General features: G+C 46.9%; 2 protein-coding genes across 4 annotated transcripts in view; one reads left to right on the forward strand and one right to left on the reverse strand.

The window, feature by feature from the left end:
• The window catches only part of SLC5A10 (solute carrier family 5 member 10), a 90,896-nt gene that overhangs the window by 12,738 nt on the left and 54,715 nt on the right, over positions 1 to 23,443 (reverse strand). For all 3 annotated transcript variants that reach the window (XM_069984211.1, XM_069984213.1, XM_069984212.1), the window contains 2 exons: positions 10,206 to 10,313; positions 9,777 to 9,927 (listed from right to left, as the gene is read on the reverse strand). In XM_069984211.1, the coding sequence (XP_069840312.1) occupies positions 9,777 to 9,927; positions 10,206 to 10,313 (259 nt within the window). The remainder of the gene's footprint in view (positions 1 to 9,776; positions 9,928 to 10,205; positions 10,314 to 23,443) is intronic.
• FAM83G (family with sequence similarity 83 member G) overlaps positions 20,951 to 23,443 on the forward strand; it is a 34,622-nt gene continuing 32,129 nt past the window's right edge. The window contains exon 1 of the mRNA XM_069984210.1: positions 20,951 to 22,150. Coding sequence (XP_069840311.1) covers positions 21,668 to 22,150 — 483 coding nt within the window. The 5' untranslated portion in view covers positions 20,951 to 21,667. The remainder of the gene's footprint in view (positions 22,151 to 23,443) is intronic.

Raw genomic sequence — 23,443 nt, forward strand, 5'->3', positions numbered from 1 at the left:
CCAATGGCCCGAAGAAGGTCCAGGAGGACCAAAACCTTACATTGTGTTGCCACAAAGGATTTATGGTCTCAAAACCTTTTCCTATACATTCTGGTTGGAACAAAGACTCTGTCATTTCACCTTGCAACATGAATAAATAAAAACATTTTCTTCACCTTGAACTATAGTGCGCCGTGGTTCACCTACATTCCTGCCATTGTATGGTTGCAGAACCAGTTACCACTGAGCACCACTGGTGGTGAGAGGAGTGCAGTTTAGAGTACCGTTTATCAGAGATGAGTTGGGCATGATGGATTTTCATTGCCCGACCCTTTTATTCATGGAGTAATAAGCCTGTGCCGGAGCCGTCTAGTTGTGGCTCACCCCTCCATTCCTCATAGGGAACACATGAGGCCATACATGTTCATGTGTATAGGGAGGATGGGAGACATAAATGTATGGAAACCGATGATGTGCGCCAAAATTGTAAACCATTTATAATGCATGGTGTCGTAGTATAAGCTCTCAGCAAAGTCATCCCCCTTGTTGAGCAAGGTGTATTTTACTATTCATGGTGTGTAATAAATGCCTTAGGATTGCTGTGTGGCACAATCCTATATATAATATATGTCAGGGAAATGCTTCCATAAAGGGGGTCTATCCTCCATATTTGCATCTTCTTCTATTGGTCTACCTTCTTTAGTTATAGGCGTGGCATATACAGCATGAGCTATATATCTACTACCCAACGCCTACATTTATTGCCTCGACAGCAAAAATGGTGCCAAACTGTTAACAAAATCTGAATTTTCTCAATGTTCCCATTGCATCAACTCCTCATACTTCATTTTTAATTAAATCCAACTATATATTTCAATCTAGAACCCCTGGCGACAGCTGGCATCAAATGGTAGACGCCAACCAGACCGTAGTCAAATCCAAAGTAATAAGTAACGCCGCAACCAACAGGAACCTACTGTCTATATTTCTGCATGTTGCGTTGGTGCCAGTGTCTAGAAGCTGCCAACTTTCCTTCATTTACAGCTGGGTCGTCCTCGGTCGGCTCCCTGACGGGGGAAGCTTAATTGAAAGCTCTGCACGTGAGACAAAAGCTGAAAACAATTACAGAGGTGTGGCGTCGTACATTTTAGTGGCTTCCATCGCCTGGGTGGAATTAAAAACGCTGCTGAATGTCGGGGTGTGCCCGCGCTGACGGTGCTTGGTGGGGAGTCGGAATGACATGATAGCCTGCAGGATCTAAGCGCGTCTTTCAGCGTCCGGATCTAATCATCAGCGAGGGGGAAACGCGCCCCATTACTAATGCTATGGTGAGAATGATGCCCAGGCTGACCGTCCTAAAACAATTAGGATTCTAATCAGAGCTGCTGACTGGCTGAGAGAGGTCATGTGATGCACAATGTGACCCCATAGAACCATGAAGTAAATTTTTGCTCCTCCCACTTTAGAGGCTGCTTAGCGGATATAGTTGCTCTCAGTAATACAGCGTCACACTTGTAATATAATAGGCCTCACTTTAAACTCAATCCTCATTGCTCTGTTATCGATGTAACATTCTGTAATGACAGGAACTTTCCTTTAAACAAATACTTATTATTCTAATCATTATTTTATTTCCTTACTTCCACTTTAAGATAATACCTATCCACCTGAGCGATAAGCCCCGCCCTCCTGACCATGATTCACCATCTCCCCCGGTCACTTAGTCATGATATTTTTCCTTCCTTAACCTCAACAACAATCCTTCATTAAATTCAATTAAAAAAAAGTTATCCAGGTCATTTGGCACACATGCCAGCCTCCTTCACCCTCCGTGCACGAGAAGCGGGCGTCACTGGCTTGTCGCAATACCGAGAGTCTATGAACAATGCCAACAGCTGAGGATCCTGGGAGATGACACATGGAGGATAAGTGTATAGTACCCGCTTAGGTTGCTTGCAGTCTACCATTATAACACACTAGAAGAATGTATAAATATATGGTTCTTGTTGTGGCAAAACGTGTCCACACAAATTCCAGTCCCCTAATGTGCAAACAAGGAGGCAGGAAGGACACCGGAGGAAGTGTCGAAAATGGTCACCGCAATATCAGTCACATGGACTGGAAAGGCTGGAGAGAGTGGACCCTCTTGTCAGCTGAGATGTGGACTCTAAGAGCCACCATACACATTACTGAAAAGTCAGGTTTTGTTCAGGCAAGCTGAATTTCAACTGCCCGATCCTTTTGTTCTTGGGGAAATAAGCAGCTGCAAGAGTGGTCTGACAGTGGCTTAGCCTCCTCTCTTTATCATGAATGCTCAGCCAAGTCGAGTGTATAGAGGGATCGGTAGAGATCACATTTGGCCAACAGCTACCATATGTATAAGGCTACCTTATGAGATTCTATGGTATTTACCCTGGACTCCCTAACAGCAACATATATATATATACAGTACCTTTTCTCTACTGTATATGGGGCCGCTAGTGTCCTAAATGACACCTGTCTGGTGTAAAGCAATACCTGGAATGACAAGTATTAGGCTATGTTCACACAACGTATATTTTTGTAAAACCACGGCCGTTATACGGAAATACGCATGCCATTGCTGCCTATGGGATCCCGGCTGGAGCGCCTAGTATCGGCCGTAGAAAACCCTGTCAATGCACACTGTGGAGCGAGCAGCTCCGGACGCATGCTTCATAGTGTGCACTGAGGAGTTCTAAAGCGGGCGCATCAGAACTCTGAGGCCATAAAGATCATCAGGCCGGTATTGCAGTACCGGCCGGGATGATCTTTTCGGAGACCGGCCGTTCCGTGACCCGGCTGGGTCACAGAACGGCCGGTCTCTTACAGTGTGTGAACATGGCCTTATTGTGTACAGAGGCAGGATCCTTTTTCAGGGTTCCCCTTTAACATACTTCTATTACTACTCTTCTATTACAGATCTCAAGAGTGTAGTTGAATAAGGAATGGGAAAAGGGGACTAAAATGATGTCCTGTAGGTCACAAAAGTCTCCAGACACTACAGATGAGAAACCCAGCATTTATCCCATAGAAAATAACCATCGACATCTCCTATAATTGGAGCCATTAATAAAACCTGTGGGTATCATGTGACAAATATGTTAATTGTTTCATTTATTTCCAGACTGTAAAATTAGTCACATCAGATATCGTTCTAATGAATTAAAGGACAGAAACCCTGACAATGCAAGAAAGAAGAATTATCTGTGGATATTATCTATGTATCTGGTGCTGGGAACCATGTAGACAGATATATGCATGAGTACACTGTATTCTTACAGAGGGTGGCGTCTTATATACAAGTGAATGGGTGCTGTATGGCGAGGCTTCCGGCTCTGTATAATACTGAGGCTGCATTCACACGTTTAGGGGCCATTGAATCCTATGAGTCTATTTTTTGCTGACCACTTATTGATGGCCTATCTACATTATTTTTCACTGAAAACCCCTTTAAATGTTGGGTCCCGTCTCCGTTTTTGCTATATATGAATTCTGGTTAGAGTACTGCTGCTAAGATTGTGATCTGTAATCTGGAGACGAAACTTGTCTAATTGCCCCACAGCACTCCCACAGGAGATATGGAGTATTACACTGTACACATTGAAATCAATGGACTCTCCTAAAATTGCATGGACCTGCCAGGTCCTCCAAAGGACTCTTTTTTCTTTCTTTTTTTTACTGAAAAAAACCCCACAAAAAGTGGGTACAATGGAGTGGTTATTTCCTGGCAATGACAATAACTTTCTATACGTTGCATGTGAGCATCCCATCTGAACATTGTACTGATAGGCAGCAGACTCGCTCAAGCAGCGACTTGTTGGCAGGTACTTAGCATTAGTATTATTATGTCCCTGGTTTTGATGAATATCTTTAGAGAAGGTTTGGCATTTGCGGTATAATCCCTGACCTAGATGTGTGATGTAATTGATGGCTATAATCCTTCTTAATGAAAGCTAAAGGAAAATAATTTAATGTCAAAAATATTTACCATAATTTATCAATCATTTTACAGCTTACCGTACGTAGCGCCAAAGTCACCAGGGGCGGGGCTACCACCAGAGCTATTGTAGGGACTGAGCCTATTTTCAGGATATTTTTGCCATAGAAACCCCTTTTTCTCCATAGACTCCGATAGACGTTGCATAGATAGGAATCAATACATTGTGCCAATATAAGTGGGATCCCATTCTGCTCTTATTGCATAGGAACCTTCTGATCTCTTGTATGTAACTGGTGTGGCTAGTCTTTCCTGCACCCGGGGAAAATATTAAATATGGCTCCCCCTTCCTTCCCCCGGCTCCTAGTGTGGGATAGAAGAGGCTGATCACCTCCTTACACCGCTGACTCTCTGCCATGGCTGCCATCAGAAATATCTTATAGCCCGAGTTCCATGTCACCAAAGGATGGGATTTGCCCCGCTCAGCCCATCAGTGACTCCAGCAGTGTCCTGCCCCAGTCACTGGATGGCTGAGTGGGGCATCCGTCAGCCGGGTCGTGACGTAGCTGGCTGGGAGCTCACAAGACAGCCAGCGGGGTCCAGGAGCGGGACGTGGCTCTGCATGGGCACCAAGACAGGTGACTATGACTTGTTTTTTATTCCCCTGCCCCACCGCCTGCCTGTAATGACTTTTTAGTTCCCCGCCAGACTTCTCCTTTGAAAAAGCATTCCATGTTTTTTTTTTATTGCTCCCGCAGCAGTAGGCTGGCATCTATACTAACCATTGCTGATCTATGTCCAGCGTCCCACATGACCTGCTCGCCATGTGGACTGTACGAAAGTGCTCTCATATAGATGTATTGGAGACCCTTACTTCCGGCCTTCAAAAGCGCAGGGGGATCGAAGGGGTCAGAAGAACTGTGGTGTCACTGCAAACAGTATCTGAGTAGAGCCGTACCACTGGAATGAAGCCACGCCACAGGACACCGATCAGCAATGATAAGTATAAATGTCAGCCTGCTGCTGGGGGAGAAGTAAAAAAAAAAAGTGGAAATCTTCTTTAAAGGGGTTTTCCAACTGAAAACCAACTTGTCTCCTATGCACAGGATAGGAGACAAGTAAGAGATCGTAGGGGGTCTGACCTCCGTGCACCCCAGCAATCTACAGATATCAAAGTATAGCACTTGGCTCTTGCTGGCGGCTCCATAAAGAATGAATAGAACCATGGGTCACATGCCGTACCTGCATCTGTTTTCAAAACAAAGGAGCCGTGGGGGTATAGAGGTAAGACCCCCCACGATCTCTTACTTGTCCTCTCTCTCATACTTGTTTCCTGTGGATAGGGGGACAAGTTTGTTTTGAGTTGGAAAACCCCTTTAAATGATTTCCCATGAGGGAGTCCCTGAACTGGGTCTTTGACAGATGTGAAGCTAGACCTAAAGCAGTGTACCCACATAATAAAGGTCACAGATATGTAATACTAGATACGTAACCTCCCGGACCAGACACAACACGCACTGTCACCGTCAGAGTATGCGGACTGGTATGGGAAGCTGGTTCCAGCCGCTGGGTCACTTGATGTCTCCATGATGGATTATGGTTGTCGGGATGGATAACATCTGACTGATGCCCAGACTGATGACAGATTTAGGGAGAGGCCAAGCAATGCAGGTCACTGTCAATCCCAGATATTTCCATATCCTTCTATTACATCTGCCAGTGCATGGCCAAGAAGAAGTCATTAATTCATGAACATTATGTAAATTGGATGTTGTTGTGAATGGTATGGGACTATTATGTAGGGCACGTCAGCTGCGGCCATTATAGGGTCAGTGTAGCTGTGGTTATTATTGAGGGCACTGTAGCTATCATGGGGGCACCATAGTCACTGTGATTGTCATTGTCTTCACTTATGCTTATTTTGGTGAAGAGAGATAATACACACGGTGATGTCATAGTACAGGGATAATACACACAGTGATGTCACAGTACAGGGATAATACACACAGTGATGTCACAGTACAGGGATAATACACACAGTGATGTCACAGTACAGGGATAATACACACAGTGATGTCCCAGTACGGGGATAATACACACAGTGATGTCACAGTACGGGGATAATACACACAGTGATGTCACAGTACGGGGATAATACACACAGTGATGTCACAGTACGGGGATAATACACACAGTGATGTCACAGTACGGGGATAATACACACAGTGATGTCACTGTACAGGGATAATACACACAGTGATGTCACAGTACAGGGATAATACACACAGTGATGTCACAGTACAGGGATAATACACACAGTGATGTCACAGTACAAGGATAATACACACGGTGATGTCACAGTACAGGGATAATACACAATGATGTCACAGTACAGGGATAATACACACAGTGATGTCACAGTACAGGGATAATACACACAGTGATGTCACAGTACAGGGATAATACACACAGTGATGTCACAGTACAGGGATAATACACACAGTGATGTCACAGTACAGGGATAATACACACAGTGATGTCACAGTACAGGGATAATACACACAGTGATGTCACAGTACAGGGATAATACACACAGTGATGTCACAGTACAGGGATAATACACACAGTGATGTCACAGTACAGGGATAATACACACAGTGATGTCACAGTACAGGGATAATACACACAGTGATGTCACAGTACAGGGATAATACACACAGTGATGTCACAGTACAGGGATAATACACACAGTGATATCACAGTTCAGGGATAATACACACAGTGATGCCACAGTACAGGGATAATACACATAGTGATGTCACAGTACAGGGATAATACACAGTGATGTCACAGTACAGGGATAATACACACAGTGATGTCACAGTACAGGGATAATACACACAGTGATGTCACAGTACAGGAATAATACACACAGTGATGTCACAGTACAGGGATAATACACACAGTGATGTCACAGTACAGGGATAATACACACAGTGATGTCACAGTACAGGGATAATACACACAATGATGTCACAGTACAGGGATAATACACACAGTGATGTCACAGTACAGAGAGAATACACAGTGATGTCACAGTACAGGGTGGATAATACACACAGTGATGTCACAGTATAGCGATACTGCATATAGTGATGTCTCAGTACAGGGATACTAGCGATAATAGCCATTACTAACAGTACATTATCTGAACCGTCTGTTGGGCTCGATAGCAGCTGCCATACTTACCACCCTGGATTCACTGCCTCCATCATTATTTATACTTATGGGGGCCACAACTTTCCGGTTACATTGGAGCTTTCATATACAGCTTACCTGTTAGTGGTTAGTCTATGAGGTGGAGATCTATCATACAGTCTGTAATTACCTCATTACAATATCCCTAAATAGACAAGATAGGAGGAAACCAAACCTCATTCCCAGACTGACCAAACTGGCTCCCAATTACCCAAAGTCATCACGCTTCCCTGCGGCTTTTACACTATTATTGGCACCCAGTGATGGCGGGCACACATCTTATCTAGAAATCACCTGGTAAGGGAAGCCTGGGAGAAATAATACACGTTATTAGGTCCTTTCCTGCTCCTTCTGTAATGCACCCCCACCCAGTCCACCCACATCAGGCAACGTGCCCAAAGTCTCGCCTCAAAGCCTCATGGGAAGGTTTAGGCCTTTCTCTAGAAATCTTGCATATCTGTGTAAAATTGTGGGAGTAAGATATATGATAGAGAGTAACATCTATCCTGTCCTGTTTGACATATAGAACTTATGTGCATTCACCAGTATAGATAGGAGAGCAGGACTGGGACCAGTCTACACCCCTTAATAACACAGCGGCTTAAGAAATCATCAGCTACAAATGACTTCCCTTAAAAGAAATCGCCAGGGTCCGTCCCCTTCTCTATATAATTACTAGATAGTAATCTTCCTTTCATCTTCAGGGAACTCATAAAACAGAGATCAGCAGCAAAGATGGATATAAACTATCATAGACAATGCTGCAGGTATACCCGGCCTCGTTCATCCGCTCATCTCGTTGTTTTACCGTCTTTTGTGGGCCGCACATCTCCCTGTGTAATGGGATGAATAGAATGATGACAGCCTATTGACTATCCCAGTACACTAGTCCTGCCTCGTAATAGGATTAAAGGGGAACTGTTAGGAACCGGACAGCAGGACAAGACAACACAGTGAGCCCTAAGCTCAGCCCCGCCCACTGTCCTCTACCTATTTGCCACAATCCGCCCTAAGATGGCGGCGAGCAACTGGGCGGCAGTCCCTGCGCTGGCTAGGTGGGACACAAGGACAAGACAGACAGACAAAACACAATAACGAATGGTCAACAGTCCGGGTCACAACAAACAGGCAGCAAAAGTACAAAATCACAATCCGAAGGCAAAGTCAATATACAGGCAGTATGGTCAGGGGCAGGCAGCAAACAAGAATGGTCAGAAAGGCAAAGCAGGGTCAGAATCAACAGAGCAAGAATAGAAACACAGAACCAGGCAGAGACAAGCTCAATATTCCGGCCAAGATATCCCAGACTGAGGTAGTTATATAGGAGGCCAGGGTTCTGATCCAGAACATAATTGGACCATCCCCCTGATCTCCAAGCACAGACAGCTGAGAACAAAACAGATCCACTGGCAGGAAGACCTGTCAGTCACAGCAGAACCAAAACACAGATTAACCCTGACATGGCCAGACAGAACTCAGCAGGTGAAGTCGGGTGTGTCTCCCAAAGAGAGCAAATAAACCAGTGTTCAGACACAGCAAAACAAAACACAGAACAGAATAAGAGAATATCAGCGCCTTCTCGGCCGTACAGCACGAGCAGAGGGGCGCATAATGCTCCGCAAAGATACAGTCCTGACAGGAACTCTGGTGATTTTTTTTTTCTTTTTAAGTTATATAAGCATGCAAATGACTTCTATTTAAAAATCTCCAATCTTCCAGTACTTATCAACTGCTGTATGTCCTGCAGGAAGTGGTGCATTCTTTCCTGTGTGACACACTGCTCTGCTGCTCTGCTGCCACCTCTGTCCATGTCAGGAACTGTCCAGTGCAGTAGCAAATCCCTATAGAAAACCTCTCCTGCTCTGGACAGTTCCTGACATGGACAGAGGTGGCAGCAGAGAGCACTGTGTCACACAAGAAAGAATGCACCACTTCCTGTAGGACATACAGCAGCTGATAAGTACTGGAAGACTAGAGATTTTTAAATAGAAATGATTTACAAATCTGATAATGTTCTGATACCAGTTGATCTGAATGAGAAAAAAAATCGCAGAAGTTTCCTTTTAACTGGTGAAAAAAATGGTGAAAAACTCCATACATCGTCCATTTCCCCCGCACCGGTTGATTTTAATGCCATTGTCCCCTAGATCTTTATGGTACGTTCTCTAGGTTCTAGCTAATAGAGGAGGTTCCTGGGGCACCCATCTCATAGGTTGATTAAATACAAGCTTTAGAAGGCTGTAGGGTTGATGGACACAATGGAATTTACCTAACAGAGCGAGTCCTGAGCCCATTATGGTTCCTATATTTACATGTTTCTTTCCAGCAGGGATGGGATTTGGTCGTTGAAACCCAAGTGACCATCCGAAAGATGGGCGCAACCATCAGATCCTACTATGTCTACAGGTTCCAGCATTGATGGTCTATAACACAGGTGTCAAACAAAGGCCCTCCAGCTGTTACAAAACTACAACTCCCATCATACCTAGACAGCCAAAGCTTAAGCTGTCCAGGCATGATGGGAATTGTAGTATTGCAACAACTGGAAGGCCTGAGTTTGACCCCCATTAGTTCACCTCACCTTCCCACCAGAAGAAGCTCCTTCTCGCTGGCATTCTTTCTGATCTTCCTCCAGATGTCCATAGTGAAGAGAGTGCTGCTGCTATTAAATATGGAGGTCAATGAAGACATGAGAGCCGCCATCATGACTGCGATCATGAGACCACGAAGACCTTACCGAATGAGGGGGAACAAAGGAGACAAGAAAGGAAAGGGTTATTTCTTTGAACACTTTTTCAGCTATTATCTTGAGGCTGGTTGACAATCTCTGATGTATGAGTGTGTGCTCAATCGCAGATGTTGGGGCAAAGAATGGTTTAGCACTTTGGCTTATCCTTTGTCCACTAGAAGCAAACCTCTTGGATGCCCATTGTGTGCCAGTTATTGAGTCACCATGTAGTGCCCATGTCGGCTGTTTGTTATAATGTGGTGACTGGAGATGTTCTCTTACCACTGGGCATCAGCTCAATAACCAGCTTTGGGTAAGCGATATTGGAGCAACCAACTTCGGCCCCGCAAAATTTGACGCACTCCTCGGGAACAACACATCCGACAGAATCTGCAAGACATGGAAGTATCAGGTGTGAGGCAATGGATGACATGGTAACTGCTTAGTGGTGTCGGGGCATCCTGCAATATCATATGGTTCGGGGAACTGGATCTACATGATAGAGGCGAGTGAGGTGAGAATGGGTCACATGGAAATTACGTAAGGAGCGGAGGTGGTGTATGAATGAGATCTTTAGGCAGCTGATCAAAAGGTCCACCTACCATCTACATGGGACAGAAGGTGGACCTCTGAGTATTGAAGCATTACGTGGCCGTCCTTCTGGTCAGTCCCCTTTAGATTTAGAACTGCCCCCCTCCCCAAGGTCCAGATAGGAGCAGACCTTTCTCCTGACCATCGATGTGGTGAGACCTCTCCCTATCTATGGTTCACTTGAAGGGACTATGTGGAACATTTATATAATCAGACTGAGCATAGGTAATTTTCATGACAAAGTCACCATTGACTTAGATAGTCCAAAGACATCCAGGGATATGACCAGCTTCCCAGTCCCAATCCCAGGCGGAGCCATTGAGTATGATTTCTGAGTAACATATTACTTGGTAAGGCCGTTTTGCTGACCAACATCCATTATGAGTTAATAATCACATGATGATCGAGGATAGCACAAAGATCTATGCAAACCAGAAGACGATGGGGGAGATTTATCAAACATGGTGTAAAGTGAAACTGGCTCAGTTGCCCCTAGCAACCAATCAGATTCCACCTTTCATTTTCCAAAGAGTCTGTGAGGAATGAAAGCCGGACTCTGATTGGTTGCTAGGGGCAACTGAGCCAGTTTCACTTTACACCATGTTTGATAAATCTCCCGCTATGAGTTTCGGCAAATGATCTATCTCTATGCTCTTGTAGACAGCGGCATGGTCACCTCCTGCAGAAGTTCTGCTTATGTAATAAAGCCGATGCTTCACCAGGACTCTCATCTCCGCGACAGATTACTGATGCTCCCCAGTGATGGAGCTGGAATTTCCTGGATTTCCTATTGTCAGAAAACGCCTTAAGTGACCTCTAACCTTGCACGACCAAGACATTTCTGGATGCGTGAGATCACTTCTATGGATATCCGGACATCATTGCTCACACATTTACATCTACCTCCCGCACAATCTTTCCAGATTTCTCCAGACCTTTCTAGCCGAGCGTCAATCCTGTCCATGATCACACATGTTGTTGGTATACACGACGCTGCGCACTCACATACACCATCCCGCCAAGTGCAGTCCTGTCCATGATCACACGTGTTGTTGGTATACACGACGCTGCGCACTCACATACACCATCCCGCCAAGTGCAGTCCTGTCCATGATCACACGTGTTGTTGGTATACACGACGCTGCGCACTCACATACACCATCCCGCCAAGTGCAGTCCTGTCCATTATAACACGTGTTGTTGGTGTACACGACGCTGCGCACTCACATACACCATCCCGCCAAGTGCAGTCCTGTCCATGATCACACATGTTGTTGGTATACACGACGCTGCGCACTCACATACACCATCCCGCCAAGTGCAGTCCTGTCCATTATAACACGTGTTGTTGGTATACACGACGCTGCGCACTCACATACACCATCCCGCCAAGTGCAGTCCTGTCCATGATCACACGTGTTGTTGGTGTACACGACGCTGCGCACTCATATACACCATCCCGCCAAGTGCAGTCCTGTCCATGATCACACGTGTTGTTGGTGTACACGGCGCTGCGCACTCACATACACCATCCCGCCAAGTGCAGTCCTGTCCATTATAACACGTGTTGTTGGTGTACACGACGCTGCGCACTCACATACACCATCCCGCCAAGTGCAGTCCTGTCCATTATAACACGTGTTGTTGGTATACACGACGCTGCGCACTCACATACACCATCCTGCCAAGTGCAGTCCTGTCCATGATCACACGTGTTGTTGGTATACACGACCCTGCGCACTCACATACACCATCCCGCCAAGTGCAGTCCTGTCCATTATAACACGTGTTGTTGGTGTACACGACGCTGCGCACTCACATACACCATCCCGCCAAGTGCAGTCCTGTCCATGATCACACATGTTGTTGGTATACACGACGCTGCGCACTCACATACACCATCCCGCCAAGTGCAGTCCTGTCCATGATCACACATGTTGTTGGTATACACGGCGCTGCGCACTCACATACACCATCCCGCCAAGTGCAGTCCTGTCCATGATCACACGTTATTGGTATACACGACGCTGCGCACTCACATACACCATCCCGCCAAGTGCAGTCCTGTCCTGTCCATTATAACACGTGTTGTTGGTGTACACGACACTGCGCACTCACATACACCATCCCGCCAAGTGCAGTCCTGTCCATGATCACACGTGTTGTTGGTATACACGGCCCTGCGCACTCACATACACGTGTTGTTGGTATACACGGCCCTGCGCACTCACATACACCATCCCGCCAGGTGCAGTCCTGTCCATGATCACACGTGTTGTTGGTGTACACGACCCTGCGCACTCACATACACCATCCCGCCAAGTGCAGTCCTGTCCATGATCACACATGTTGTTGGTGTACACGACGCTGCGCACTCACATACACCATCCCGCCAAGTGCAGTCCTGTCCATGATCACACGTGTTGTTGGTATACACAACGCTGCGCACTCACATACACCATCCCGCCAAGTGCAGTCCTGTCCATTATAACACGTGTTGTTGGTATACACGACGCTGCGCACTCACATACCCCATCCCGCCAAGTGCAGTCCTGTCCATGATCACACATGTTGTTGGTATACACGACGCTGCGCACTCACATACACCATCCCGCCAAGTGCAGTCCTGTCCATGATCACACGTGTTGTTGGTATACACGGCGCTGCGCACTCACATACACCATCCCGCCAAGTGCAGTCCTGTCCATGATCACACGTGTTGTTGGTATACACGGCGCTGCGCACTCACATACACCATCCCGCCAAGTGCAGTCCTGTCCATTAATCTCACTCCAGCTCAGAACTTGAGAAAGAATTTGGGGATTTGAAGTCTTTTGGCATCATTGTATGAAATCTTTGTTCCAGATAACAAATCCCAGACTAGATTCTCAGCACGTATTATTATTCCCTGGCAGATCCGTGTTTCTACAATGTGCACTGCAGTTAACTCTTAAAGGGATTGGTCATCAATTTTTTTTTTCTTTCAAATCAACTGGTGCCAGAAAGTGACAAAAATTTATCATTTACTTCTATTAAAAAAATCTCAAGTGTTCCAGTACTTATCAGCTGCTATATGTCCTGCAGGAAGTGGTGTATTCTTTCCACTCTAGAGAGCAGGAGAGATTTTCTATGGGGATTTTCTGCTGTTCCCGACAGTTCCTGACATGGACAGAGGTGGCAGCAGAGAGCACTGTGTCAGACTAGAAATAATACACCACTTCATGTAGAACATACAGCAGCTGATAAGTACTGGAAGATTTTTTAATAGAAGTAAATTACAAATCTCTGGCACCAGTTGATTTAAAAATAATAATTGGTGAACAAACCCTTTAAGGGGGTCGAATACATTGGACAATTGTGTCAACACCGAAGGCAGAGGATGATTTGACGCATGAGGCCAGGGAACTTCCTGTTATTCCATGTTTATTTTGCTGGACTCGGTAGGGTGGTGTGCTGCACTGCAGAGCTAACGTGTAAGAGGTAGAAGTGAATAGACTCGCTGATGACTAGAAAATATAGTAATAATGCTGTATATACCCAGCCTTACACTGCTGGATGCCTCTCTGTATTTTTCCTTCTAATAAACCTGATACAAGAACAATGCCTCGCTCTGGTGAACGTTAATCAAGTACACACTTCTAAGATTTACTCAGCTGTATAGAAGATGTTGGGGTGGGTGGGTGAGGTTAGGGTGGGGTACAGGGCCTAAAACGGCTCCAAAGCTTACAGAGACATTAAATGAGAAATTCACGAAACATAACAAGCAGCATTAGCAGACACTGCAGTCCTGTCAACCAATGTAGAGAGTGAAGGTGCAGGATACAGTGTAGAGAGTGAAGGTGCAGGATACAGTGTAGAGAGTAACAGTGCAGGATACAGTGTAGAGAGTGAAGGTGCAGGATACAGTGTAGAGAGTAAAGGTGCAGGATACAGTGTAGAGAGTAAGAGTGCAGGATACAGTGTAGAGAGTAATGGTGCAGGAAACAGTGTAGAGAGTGAAGGTGCAGGATACAGTGTAGAGAGTGAAGGTGCAGGATACAGTGTAGAGAGTAAAGGTATATGATACAGTGTAGAGAGTAATGGTGCAGGATACAGTGTAGAGAGTAAAGGTGCAGGATACAGTGTAGAGAGTAAAGGTATATGATACAGTGTAGAGAGTAAAGGTGCAGGATACAGTGTAGAGAGTAAAGGTGCAGGATACAGTGTAGAGACTAAAGGTGCAGGATACAGTGGAGAGAGTAAAGGTGCAGGATACAGTGTAGAGAGTAAAGGTGCAGGATACAGTGTAGAGAGTAAAGGTGCAGGATACAGTGTAGAGAGTAAAGGTGCAGGATACAGTGTAGAGAGTAACAGTGCAGGATACAGTGTAGAGAGTAACAGTGCAGGATACAGTGTAGAGAGTAACGGTGCAGGATACAGTGTAGAGAGTAACAGTGCAGGATACAGTGTAGAGAGTAACGGTGCAGGATATAGTGTAGAGAGTAAAGGTGCAGGATACAGTGTAGAGAGTGAAGGTGCAGGATACAGTGTAGAGAGTAAAGGTGCAGGATACAGTGTAGAGAGTAAAGGTGAAGGATACAGTGTAGAGAGTGAAGGTGCAGGATACAGTGTAGAGAGTAAAGGTGCAGGATACAGTGTAGAGAGTAACAGTGCAGGATACAGTGTAGAGAGTGAAGGTGCAGGATACAGTGTAGAGAGTGATGGTGCAGGATACAGTGTAGAGAGTAAAGGTGCAGGATACAGTGTAGAGAGTAAAGGTATATGATACAGTGTAGAGAGTAAAGGTGCAGGATACAGTGTAGAGAGTGAAGGTGCAGGATACAGTGTAGAGAGTAAAGGTGCAGGATACAGAGTTGAGAGTAAAGGTGCAAGATACAGTGTAGAGAGTGAAGGTGCAGGATACAGTGTAGAGAGTAAAGGTGCAGGATACAGTGTAGAGAGTAACGGTGCAGGATACAGTGTAGAGAGTGAAGGTATATGATACAGTGTAGAGAGTGAAGGTGCAGGATACAGTGTAGAGAGTGAAGGTGCAGGATACAGTGTAGAGAGTGAAGGTGCAGGATACAGTGTAGAGAGTGAAGGTGCAGGATACAGTGTAGAAAGTGAAGGTGCAGGATACAGTGTAGAGAGTAACGGTGCAGGATACAGTGTAGAGAGTAACAGTGCAGGATACAGTGTAGAGAGTAAAGGTGCAGGATACAGTGTAGAGAGTAACGGTGCAGGATACAGTGTAGAGAGTAAAGGTGCAGGATACAGTGTAGAGAGTAACAGTGCAGGATACAGTGTAGAGAGTAACAGTGCAGGATACAGTGTAGAGAGTAACGGTGCAGGATATAGTGTAGAGAGTAAAGGTGCAGGATACAGTGTAGAGAGTGAAGGTGCAGGATACAGTGTAGAGAGTAAGAGTGCAGGATACAGTGTAGAGAGTAAACGTGAAGGATACAGTGTAGAGAGTGAAGGTGCAGGATACAGTGTAGAGAGTAACGGTGCAGGATACAGTGTAGAGAGTAACAGTGCCGGATACAGTGTAGAGAGTAAAGGTGCAGGATACAGTGTAGAGAGTAACGGTGCAGGATACAGTGTAGAGAGTAAAGGTGCAGGATACAGTGTAGAGAGTAAAGGTGCAGGATACAGTGTAGAGAGTAACAGTGCAGGATACAGTGTAGAGAGTAACGGTGCAGGATATAGTGTAGAGAGTAAAGGTGCAGGATACAGTGTAGAGAGTGAAGGTGCAGGATACAGTGTAGAGAGTAAGAGTGCAGGATACAGTGTAGAGAGTAAACGTGAAGGATACAGTGTAGAGAGTGAAGGTGCAGGATACAGTGTAGAGAGTAACAGTGCAGGATACAGTGTAGAGAGTAACGGTGCAGGATACAGTGTAGAGAGTAACAGTGCAGGATACAGTGTAGAGAGTGAAGGTGCAGGATACAGTGTAGAGAGTAAAGGTGCAGGATACAGTGTAGAGAGTGAAGGTGCAGGATACAGAGTAGAGAGTAAAGGTGCAAGATACAGTGTAGAGAGTGAAGGTGCAGGATACAGTGTAGAGAGTAAAGGTGCAGGATACAGTGTAGAGAGTAACGGTGCAGGATACAGTGTAGAGAGTAAAGGTATATGATACAGTGTAGAGAGTGAAGGTGCAGGATACAGTGTAGAGAGTAAAGGTGCAGGATACAGTGTAGAGAGTAAACGTGAAGGATACAGTGTAGAGAGTGAAGGTGCAGGATACAGTGTAGAGAGTAACGGTGCAGGATACAGTGTAGAGAGTAACAGTGCAGGATACAGTGTAGAGAGTGAAGGTGCAGGATACAGTGTAGAGAGTAAAGGTGCAGGATACAGTGTAGAGAGTGAAGGTGCAGGATACAGTGTAGAGAGTAAAGGTGCAGGATACAGTGTAGAGAGTAAAGGTGCAGGATACAGTGTAGAGAGTAAAGGTATATGATACAGTGTAGAGAGTGAAGGTGCAGGATACAGTGTAGAGAGTAAAGGTGCAGGATACAGTGTAGAGAGTGAAGGTGCAGGATACAGTGTAGAGAGTGAAGGTGCAGGATACAGTGTAGAGAGTGAAGGTGCAGGATACAGTGTAGAGAGTAACAGTGCAGGATACAGTGTAGAGAGTAAAGGTGCAGGATACAGTGTAGAGAGTAACAGTGCAGGATACAGTGTAGAGAGTAAAGGTGCAGGATACAGTGTAGAGAGTAACAGTGCAGGATACAGTGTAGAGAGTAAAGGTGCAGGATACAGTGTAGAGAGTAACAGTGCAGGATACAGTGTAGAGAGTAAAGGTGCAGGATACAGTGTAGAGAGTAAAGGTGCAGGATACAGTGTAGAGAGTGAAGGTGCAGGATACAGTGTAGAGAGTAAGAGTGCAGGATACAGTGTAGAGAGTAAAGGTGAAGGATACAGTGTAGAGAGTGAAGGTGCAGGATACAGTGTAGAGAGTAAAGGTGAAGGATACAGTGTAGAGAGTGAAGGTGCAGGATACAGTGTAGAGAGTAACAGTGCAGGATACAGTGTAGAGAGTAACAGTGCAGGATACAGTGTAGAGAGTGAAGGTGCAGGATACAGTGTAGAGAGTAAAGGTGCAGGATACAGTGTAGAGAGTAAAGGTATATGATACAGTGTAGAGAGTAAAGGTGCAGGATACAGTGTAGAGAGTGAAGGTGCAGGATACAGTGTAGAGAGTAAAGGTGCAGAATACAGTGTAGAGAGTGAAGGTGCAGGATACAGTGTAGAGAGTAAAGGTGCAGGATACAGTGTAGAGAGTAAAGGTGCAGGATACAGTGTAGAGAGTAACGGTGCAGGATACAGTGTAGAGAGTAACAGTGCAGGATACAGTGTAGAGAGTGATGGTGCAGGATACAGTGTAGAGAGTGATGGTGCAGGATACAGTGTAGAGAGTGATGGTGCAGGATACAGTGTAGAGAGTGATGGTGCAGGATACAGTGTAGAGAGTGATGGTGCAGGATACAGTGTAGAGAGTAAAGGTGCAGGATACAGTGTAGGGAGGTAAGGGTGCAGGATACAGTGTAGAGAGTGAAGGTGCAGGATACAGTGTAGAGAGTGAAGGTGCAGGATACAGTGTAGAGAGTATGTTATAGCATTTGATGTGCGGCACTGTATGGGTTAGTATTATGGAGGTTTACAGCAATATTCCTAGTACTGGAAGTAATAGGAGCCTAATATGTAACAATTTTCTAGAATTTTCTAGGGCAATGTTCTAGAATACACTGACGTTGAGACACGTGATGGTGTCTCTGCGGTGTTTTGGTTGATCTCCCTGAGGTCAACCAGCGTCCTTTTGCATGCACTTACTAGTCATTGCTCCCACTAGCCAGAAACCTACTCCACACTGATGAGGGGCAAAAACCCCGAAACAGCTGTCTGTGGATGGATACCTTGCTGAGGTGGTTTCCTTGACTGGAGAACGCTTTGGCTTGGTTGTTCCTTCCCGGAGGGAAGGTCTGGCTAGTTCACTGACGTCGAGACATGTGATGGTGTCTCTGCAGTGTTCTTTTGCATATTCGATTTAATATGTAACAATGGCATGTTACTATGCTATCTGGCAGTCGGCCATATTGACTGTCACAGATAAGAGTTTAGCACTGAGCTGTTATCACTGAGTATATACCTCTAATGTGTATAATATAGAGGTGATACAGGTGCCACTTAAGTTGGTATTAAAAGCAATTTTCGTGTTCTATAATCAATGATTGCTAAACTATGGCTTTTGAGAATGATCAGAAATCGCTTACCACAATACACAAAACGATAGTGGAGGTTAATAATCGTTATTACGATGGTTAGGTGCTCGCTCAGGACATCCCACATAGTATGTTTAGTCTGTGAGCGACTTAATATAACAGATATGCGAACGATCAGTGAACTGCCAATGATGATTAATCGTCAGGCTGAATGACAGCGATGAGCGGCTTATGGTTTGTTGTTTGATGGCGCTATTACACGGGCAGATAATCAACCATTTTCTGTGGTTATAGCGAGTTTTCAAACTCTCTGTGTAATAGGGCCTGAACTCCAAACCACTTTACACCTCCTGTCTGCAGGCCTCCACCTCATGGTAGAATGGGGGGCCACTAACCCAAGGTGGAGTGTTGGGGGACAGCTGCAGGCCTCCACCTCATGGTAGAATGGGGGGCCACTAACCCAAGGTGGAGTGTTGGGGGACAGCTGCAGGCCTCCACCTCATGGTAGAATGGGGGGCCACTAACCCAAGGTGGAGTGTTGGGGGACAGCTGCAGACTGAATACACCTTAGCTCCCAGGTAAGTGATGCGACTTATCACAGCACGCAGCAGCTCTGGGTTACACATCACCTGCGTGTTACCTGGTCAGACTGGTTTGCCGCTATCGGTGGTCTTATCTCAGTGATGTCACCGCCGACTCACATAGCACACAAAGCAATGAGGCCCGGGGCCATGGAAATCCTCTATCGCAGGTAAATCTGCAGACGGCGTAATCAGTGTGAACTGAAGCAGAAAAGCTGAGTATATATACAATGTGTGTGAGGGTATATATACAATGTGTGTGAGGGTATATATACAATGTGTGTGAGGGTATATATACAATGTGTGTGAGGTGAGGGTATATATACAATGTGTGTGTGAGGGTATATATACAATGTGTGTGAGGGTATATATACAGTGTGTGTGAGGGTATATATACAGTGTGTGTGAGGGTATATATACAATGTGTGTGAGGGTATATATACAGTGTGTGTGAGGGTATATATACAGTGTGTGTGAGGGTATATATACAATGTGTGTGTGAGGGTATATATACAGTGTGTGTGAGGGTATATATACAGTGTGTGTGAGGGTATATATACAATGTGTGTGAGGTGAGGGGGGCATCATCTTATATTCAGAGTGTGTTAGGGGAGGAGGCTATTATGGTTGTATTATGGCCGGCACTGTTATGGGGCTCTCCGGTTCTATTATGGAGGCACTCCGGCTGGCACTATTATGGAGGCACTCCAGCTGGCACTGTTATGGAGGCACTCCAGCTGGCACTGTTATGGAGGCACTCCGGCTGGCACTGTTATGGGGCTCTCCGGTTCTATTATGGAGGCACTCCGGCTGGCACTGTTATGGAGGCACTCCAGCTGGCACTGTTATGGAGGCACTCCGGTTCTATTATGGAGGCACTCCGATTCTATTATGGAGGCACTCCAGCTGGCACTGTTATGGAGGCACTCCGGTTCTATTATGGAGGCACTCCAGCTGGCACTGTTATGGAGGCACTCCGATTCTATTATGGAGGCACTCCGGCTGGCACTGTTATGGAGGCACTCCAGCTGGCACTATTATGGAGGCACTCCGGTTCTATTATGGAGGCACTCCAGCTGGAACTGTTATGGAGGCACTCCGGTTCTATTATGGAGGCTCTCCAGCTGGCAGTTATGGAGGCACTCCAGCTGGCACTATTATGGAGGCACTCCGATTGTATTATGGAGGCACTCCGATTCTATTATGGAGGCACTTCAGCTGGCACTGTTATGGAGGCACTCTGGTTCTATTATGGAGGCTCTCCGGCTGGCACTGTTATGGAGGCACTCCGGCTGGCACTGTTATGGAGGCACTCCAGCTGGCACTGTTATGGAGGCACTCCGGCTGGCACTGTTATGGAGGCACTCCGGCTGGCACTATTATGGAGGCACTCCGGCTGGCACTATTATGGAGGCACTCCAGCTGGCACTGTTATGGAGGCACTCCAGCTGGCACTATTATGGAGGCACTCCAGCTGGCACTGTTATGGGGGCACTCCTCTCCTTATACTCCCGCAGGTAACAGCGGCCTCTCTCGCACCGGCTCCAGCTCCACTCTGTCACGAAAGCCGATCACGTGATTCGGAGGCCTGGAGAGGCGTGGCCGTGTCACGTGTTGAGGGGCGGGGCTTATCCGAGTTGCTGCCGCTCTTACCTGTTCAGTCCGGGAGTTGAGCAGCACAGTGTACAGAGATCCGGGAGCGAGGACCGGCTGCAGGACGGCGGGGACCCGGACACTGCGGGGATAGGGGGCATTGCCGGTGCCATGGATGAGTGTGAGCGCCAGGACAGGACCTGTAGCGCTGGGCACCACTAGATCTCACTCCAGGGATCGGGATTCACTACTGGATCTAGTCCACCTCGGCACCCAGGCACTGGGATCCACCTCTGCAGCCAGGGACTGGGATCCACCTCTGCACCCAGAGACTGGGATCCACCTCTGCACCCAGAGACTGGGATCCACCTCTGCAGCCAGAGACTGGGATCCACTTCTGCAGCCAGGGACTGGGATCCACCTCTGCACCCAGGGACTGGGATCCACCTCTGCACCCAGGGACTGGGATCCACCTCTTCAGCCAGGGACTGGGATCCACCTCTGCAGCCAGGGACTGGGATCCACCTCTTCAGCCAGGGACTGGGATCCACCTCTGCAGCCAGGGACTGGGATCCACCTCTGCAGCCAGGGACTGGGATCCACCTCTGCAGCCAGGGACTGGGATCCACCTCTGCACCCAGGGACTGGGATCCACCTCTGCACCCAGGGACTGGGATCCACCTCTGCACCCAGGGACTGGCATCAGCCAGGAATTACACCAGTTCTTCTTTAGCTCTTCTCCAGGGATCTCCCCCAGAGATCCAGTGGATTCCTTAGCATGGCTCTCTCTCAGCTCCAGTGCCTGGACAATAACAATGTCAACTGGAGATCCAGTGAGACCAAGCCTGAGTTCTTCTACAGCGAGGAGCAGCGGTTGGCGCTGGAAGCCCTGGTATCCTCGGGACCAGACACCTTCTATGATGTGGTCAAGAAGGAGAAGATCCGAGACTTCCTGTCCGAGCTGGAGCTGGCCAACATTGTGAGCCGGGTGGAACCCTTCGATCCCGACTCCAGCATCCCCAGGAAAAGTGTGGACAAGTCTGAGCTGGAGGGAGATGGCGACCCCGAGGAGGGGGTGGAACATTCTTTGGAATACTGGCCGGATAGGTCGGACTGCTCCATCCCGGAGTTGGATTTGGGGTGGCCGGACACAGTGGCCTACAGAGGGGTGACCCGGGCGGCGGTGTACATGCAGCCACCCATCGATGGCCAGCCTCATATCAAAGAAGTGGTCCGAAAGATGATCACACAAGCCCAGAGGGTGAGTAACTATCCGGCTGTAGACAGACAAGGGTCTTTAGGTCTTGGGCCATCCTGGCGTTGAGCACCACCAGGGCAGATAAACCATTGGGTACCCTTACAGTTCAGTACACCAGGGTTGGCTTCCTCCCACTTGGTAACGGACAATCTAATGTTGGGCTAAGGCCGTCAGGACTTCCTCGAAGTTGTAGTTTTTCAACAGCTGGACAGCCATAGGAGGAGGTGGGGGTGTCACTAACTTATTGGGTACAGCAATGGGAACATGTGTGAGCCATTCACACCCCAAGAGAGAAGACCTGGGCCTATCAGGGCATGATGGGAGTTGTAGTTTTGTAACAGCTGGAGGGTCACATGTTCGGGATCAAAGAGAACCATGGGTTATCTACCACCTTCTGTACACAGTATGTATCTAGGCATCTCCCCTTTAATGTATGGTTCTTGGGCATTGGAAGATTGGGAACCATCCTAACGGGTTCCCATAAATAACCTTGTGTATCGTTAGTCAGATCCTGAGCTACACAGCAGAGAAGGGTCCATGTGCTAGGGTGACACGTATGGACCTACAGTGCCGATCACCTACATGGTTACCATATCACTCCGCGCCTTCAACAACCTTGGAATGTTTGGAGTCCCTGGGGTATGACTAGATACAGACGCTCCATTTCCCATCCTGGTAGGATAATTCTGCTATATGTAGGTGGAGCCATCATCACAGGCGCGGGCTGTGGCCTAGGATGCCAACCCATGGTCACTGTTGTAGAAGATCATACGGATTTTTGGGTACAGCAATGGGCATGTAGTTTAGCATAAGCTGGACAGTAATGTTGGGACCCTGGGTATAGATAGATGCCCACTCTATGCCCTGGGCAGCCGGTGTTTACCAGCCGTGTGATACTGTATAATTTGATGAATGAACATGACATGCTGGATCACGACCCGTGAGGTGTTGAGGCAGGGCCCGTGACTTCATGGGATGACTCACCCTGTGATCTCAGAGGAAGCATCAACATGTACGAGGGTGCCGGCAGCCTGGTATCTGTGTAGGTGATGTAAGAGCCTGGTCATGTAACCTTTCACCGGTTAGCATCTGATGGGAAGTCCTTTTTTCGCCTACTTTGGGATTATTAGAACTGACGTAGTCCCATGCAAAGGTCATTTAACATGGACTCATTACCAGTAAGGTCGCCCAGTTTCTGACTGGTTGGAAATTATAACCAGTATGATTGCCCAGTTCCCGACTGTTTACATTCTATATTTTGCCCCTGCACTTTTCTACATGGAATGCAGAGATTTA

This window comes from Dendropsophus ebraccatus, chromosome 9, assembly GCF_027789765.1.
Source record: "Dendropsophus ebraccatus isolate aDenEbr1 chromosome 9, aDenEbr1.pat, whole genome shotgun sequence".
Classification (NCBI taxonomy): Eukaryota; Metazoa; Chordata; class Amphibia; order Anura; family Hylidae; genus Dendropsophus; species Dendropsophus ebraccatus.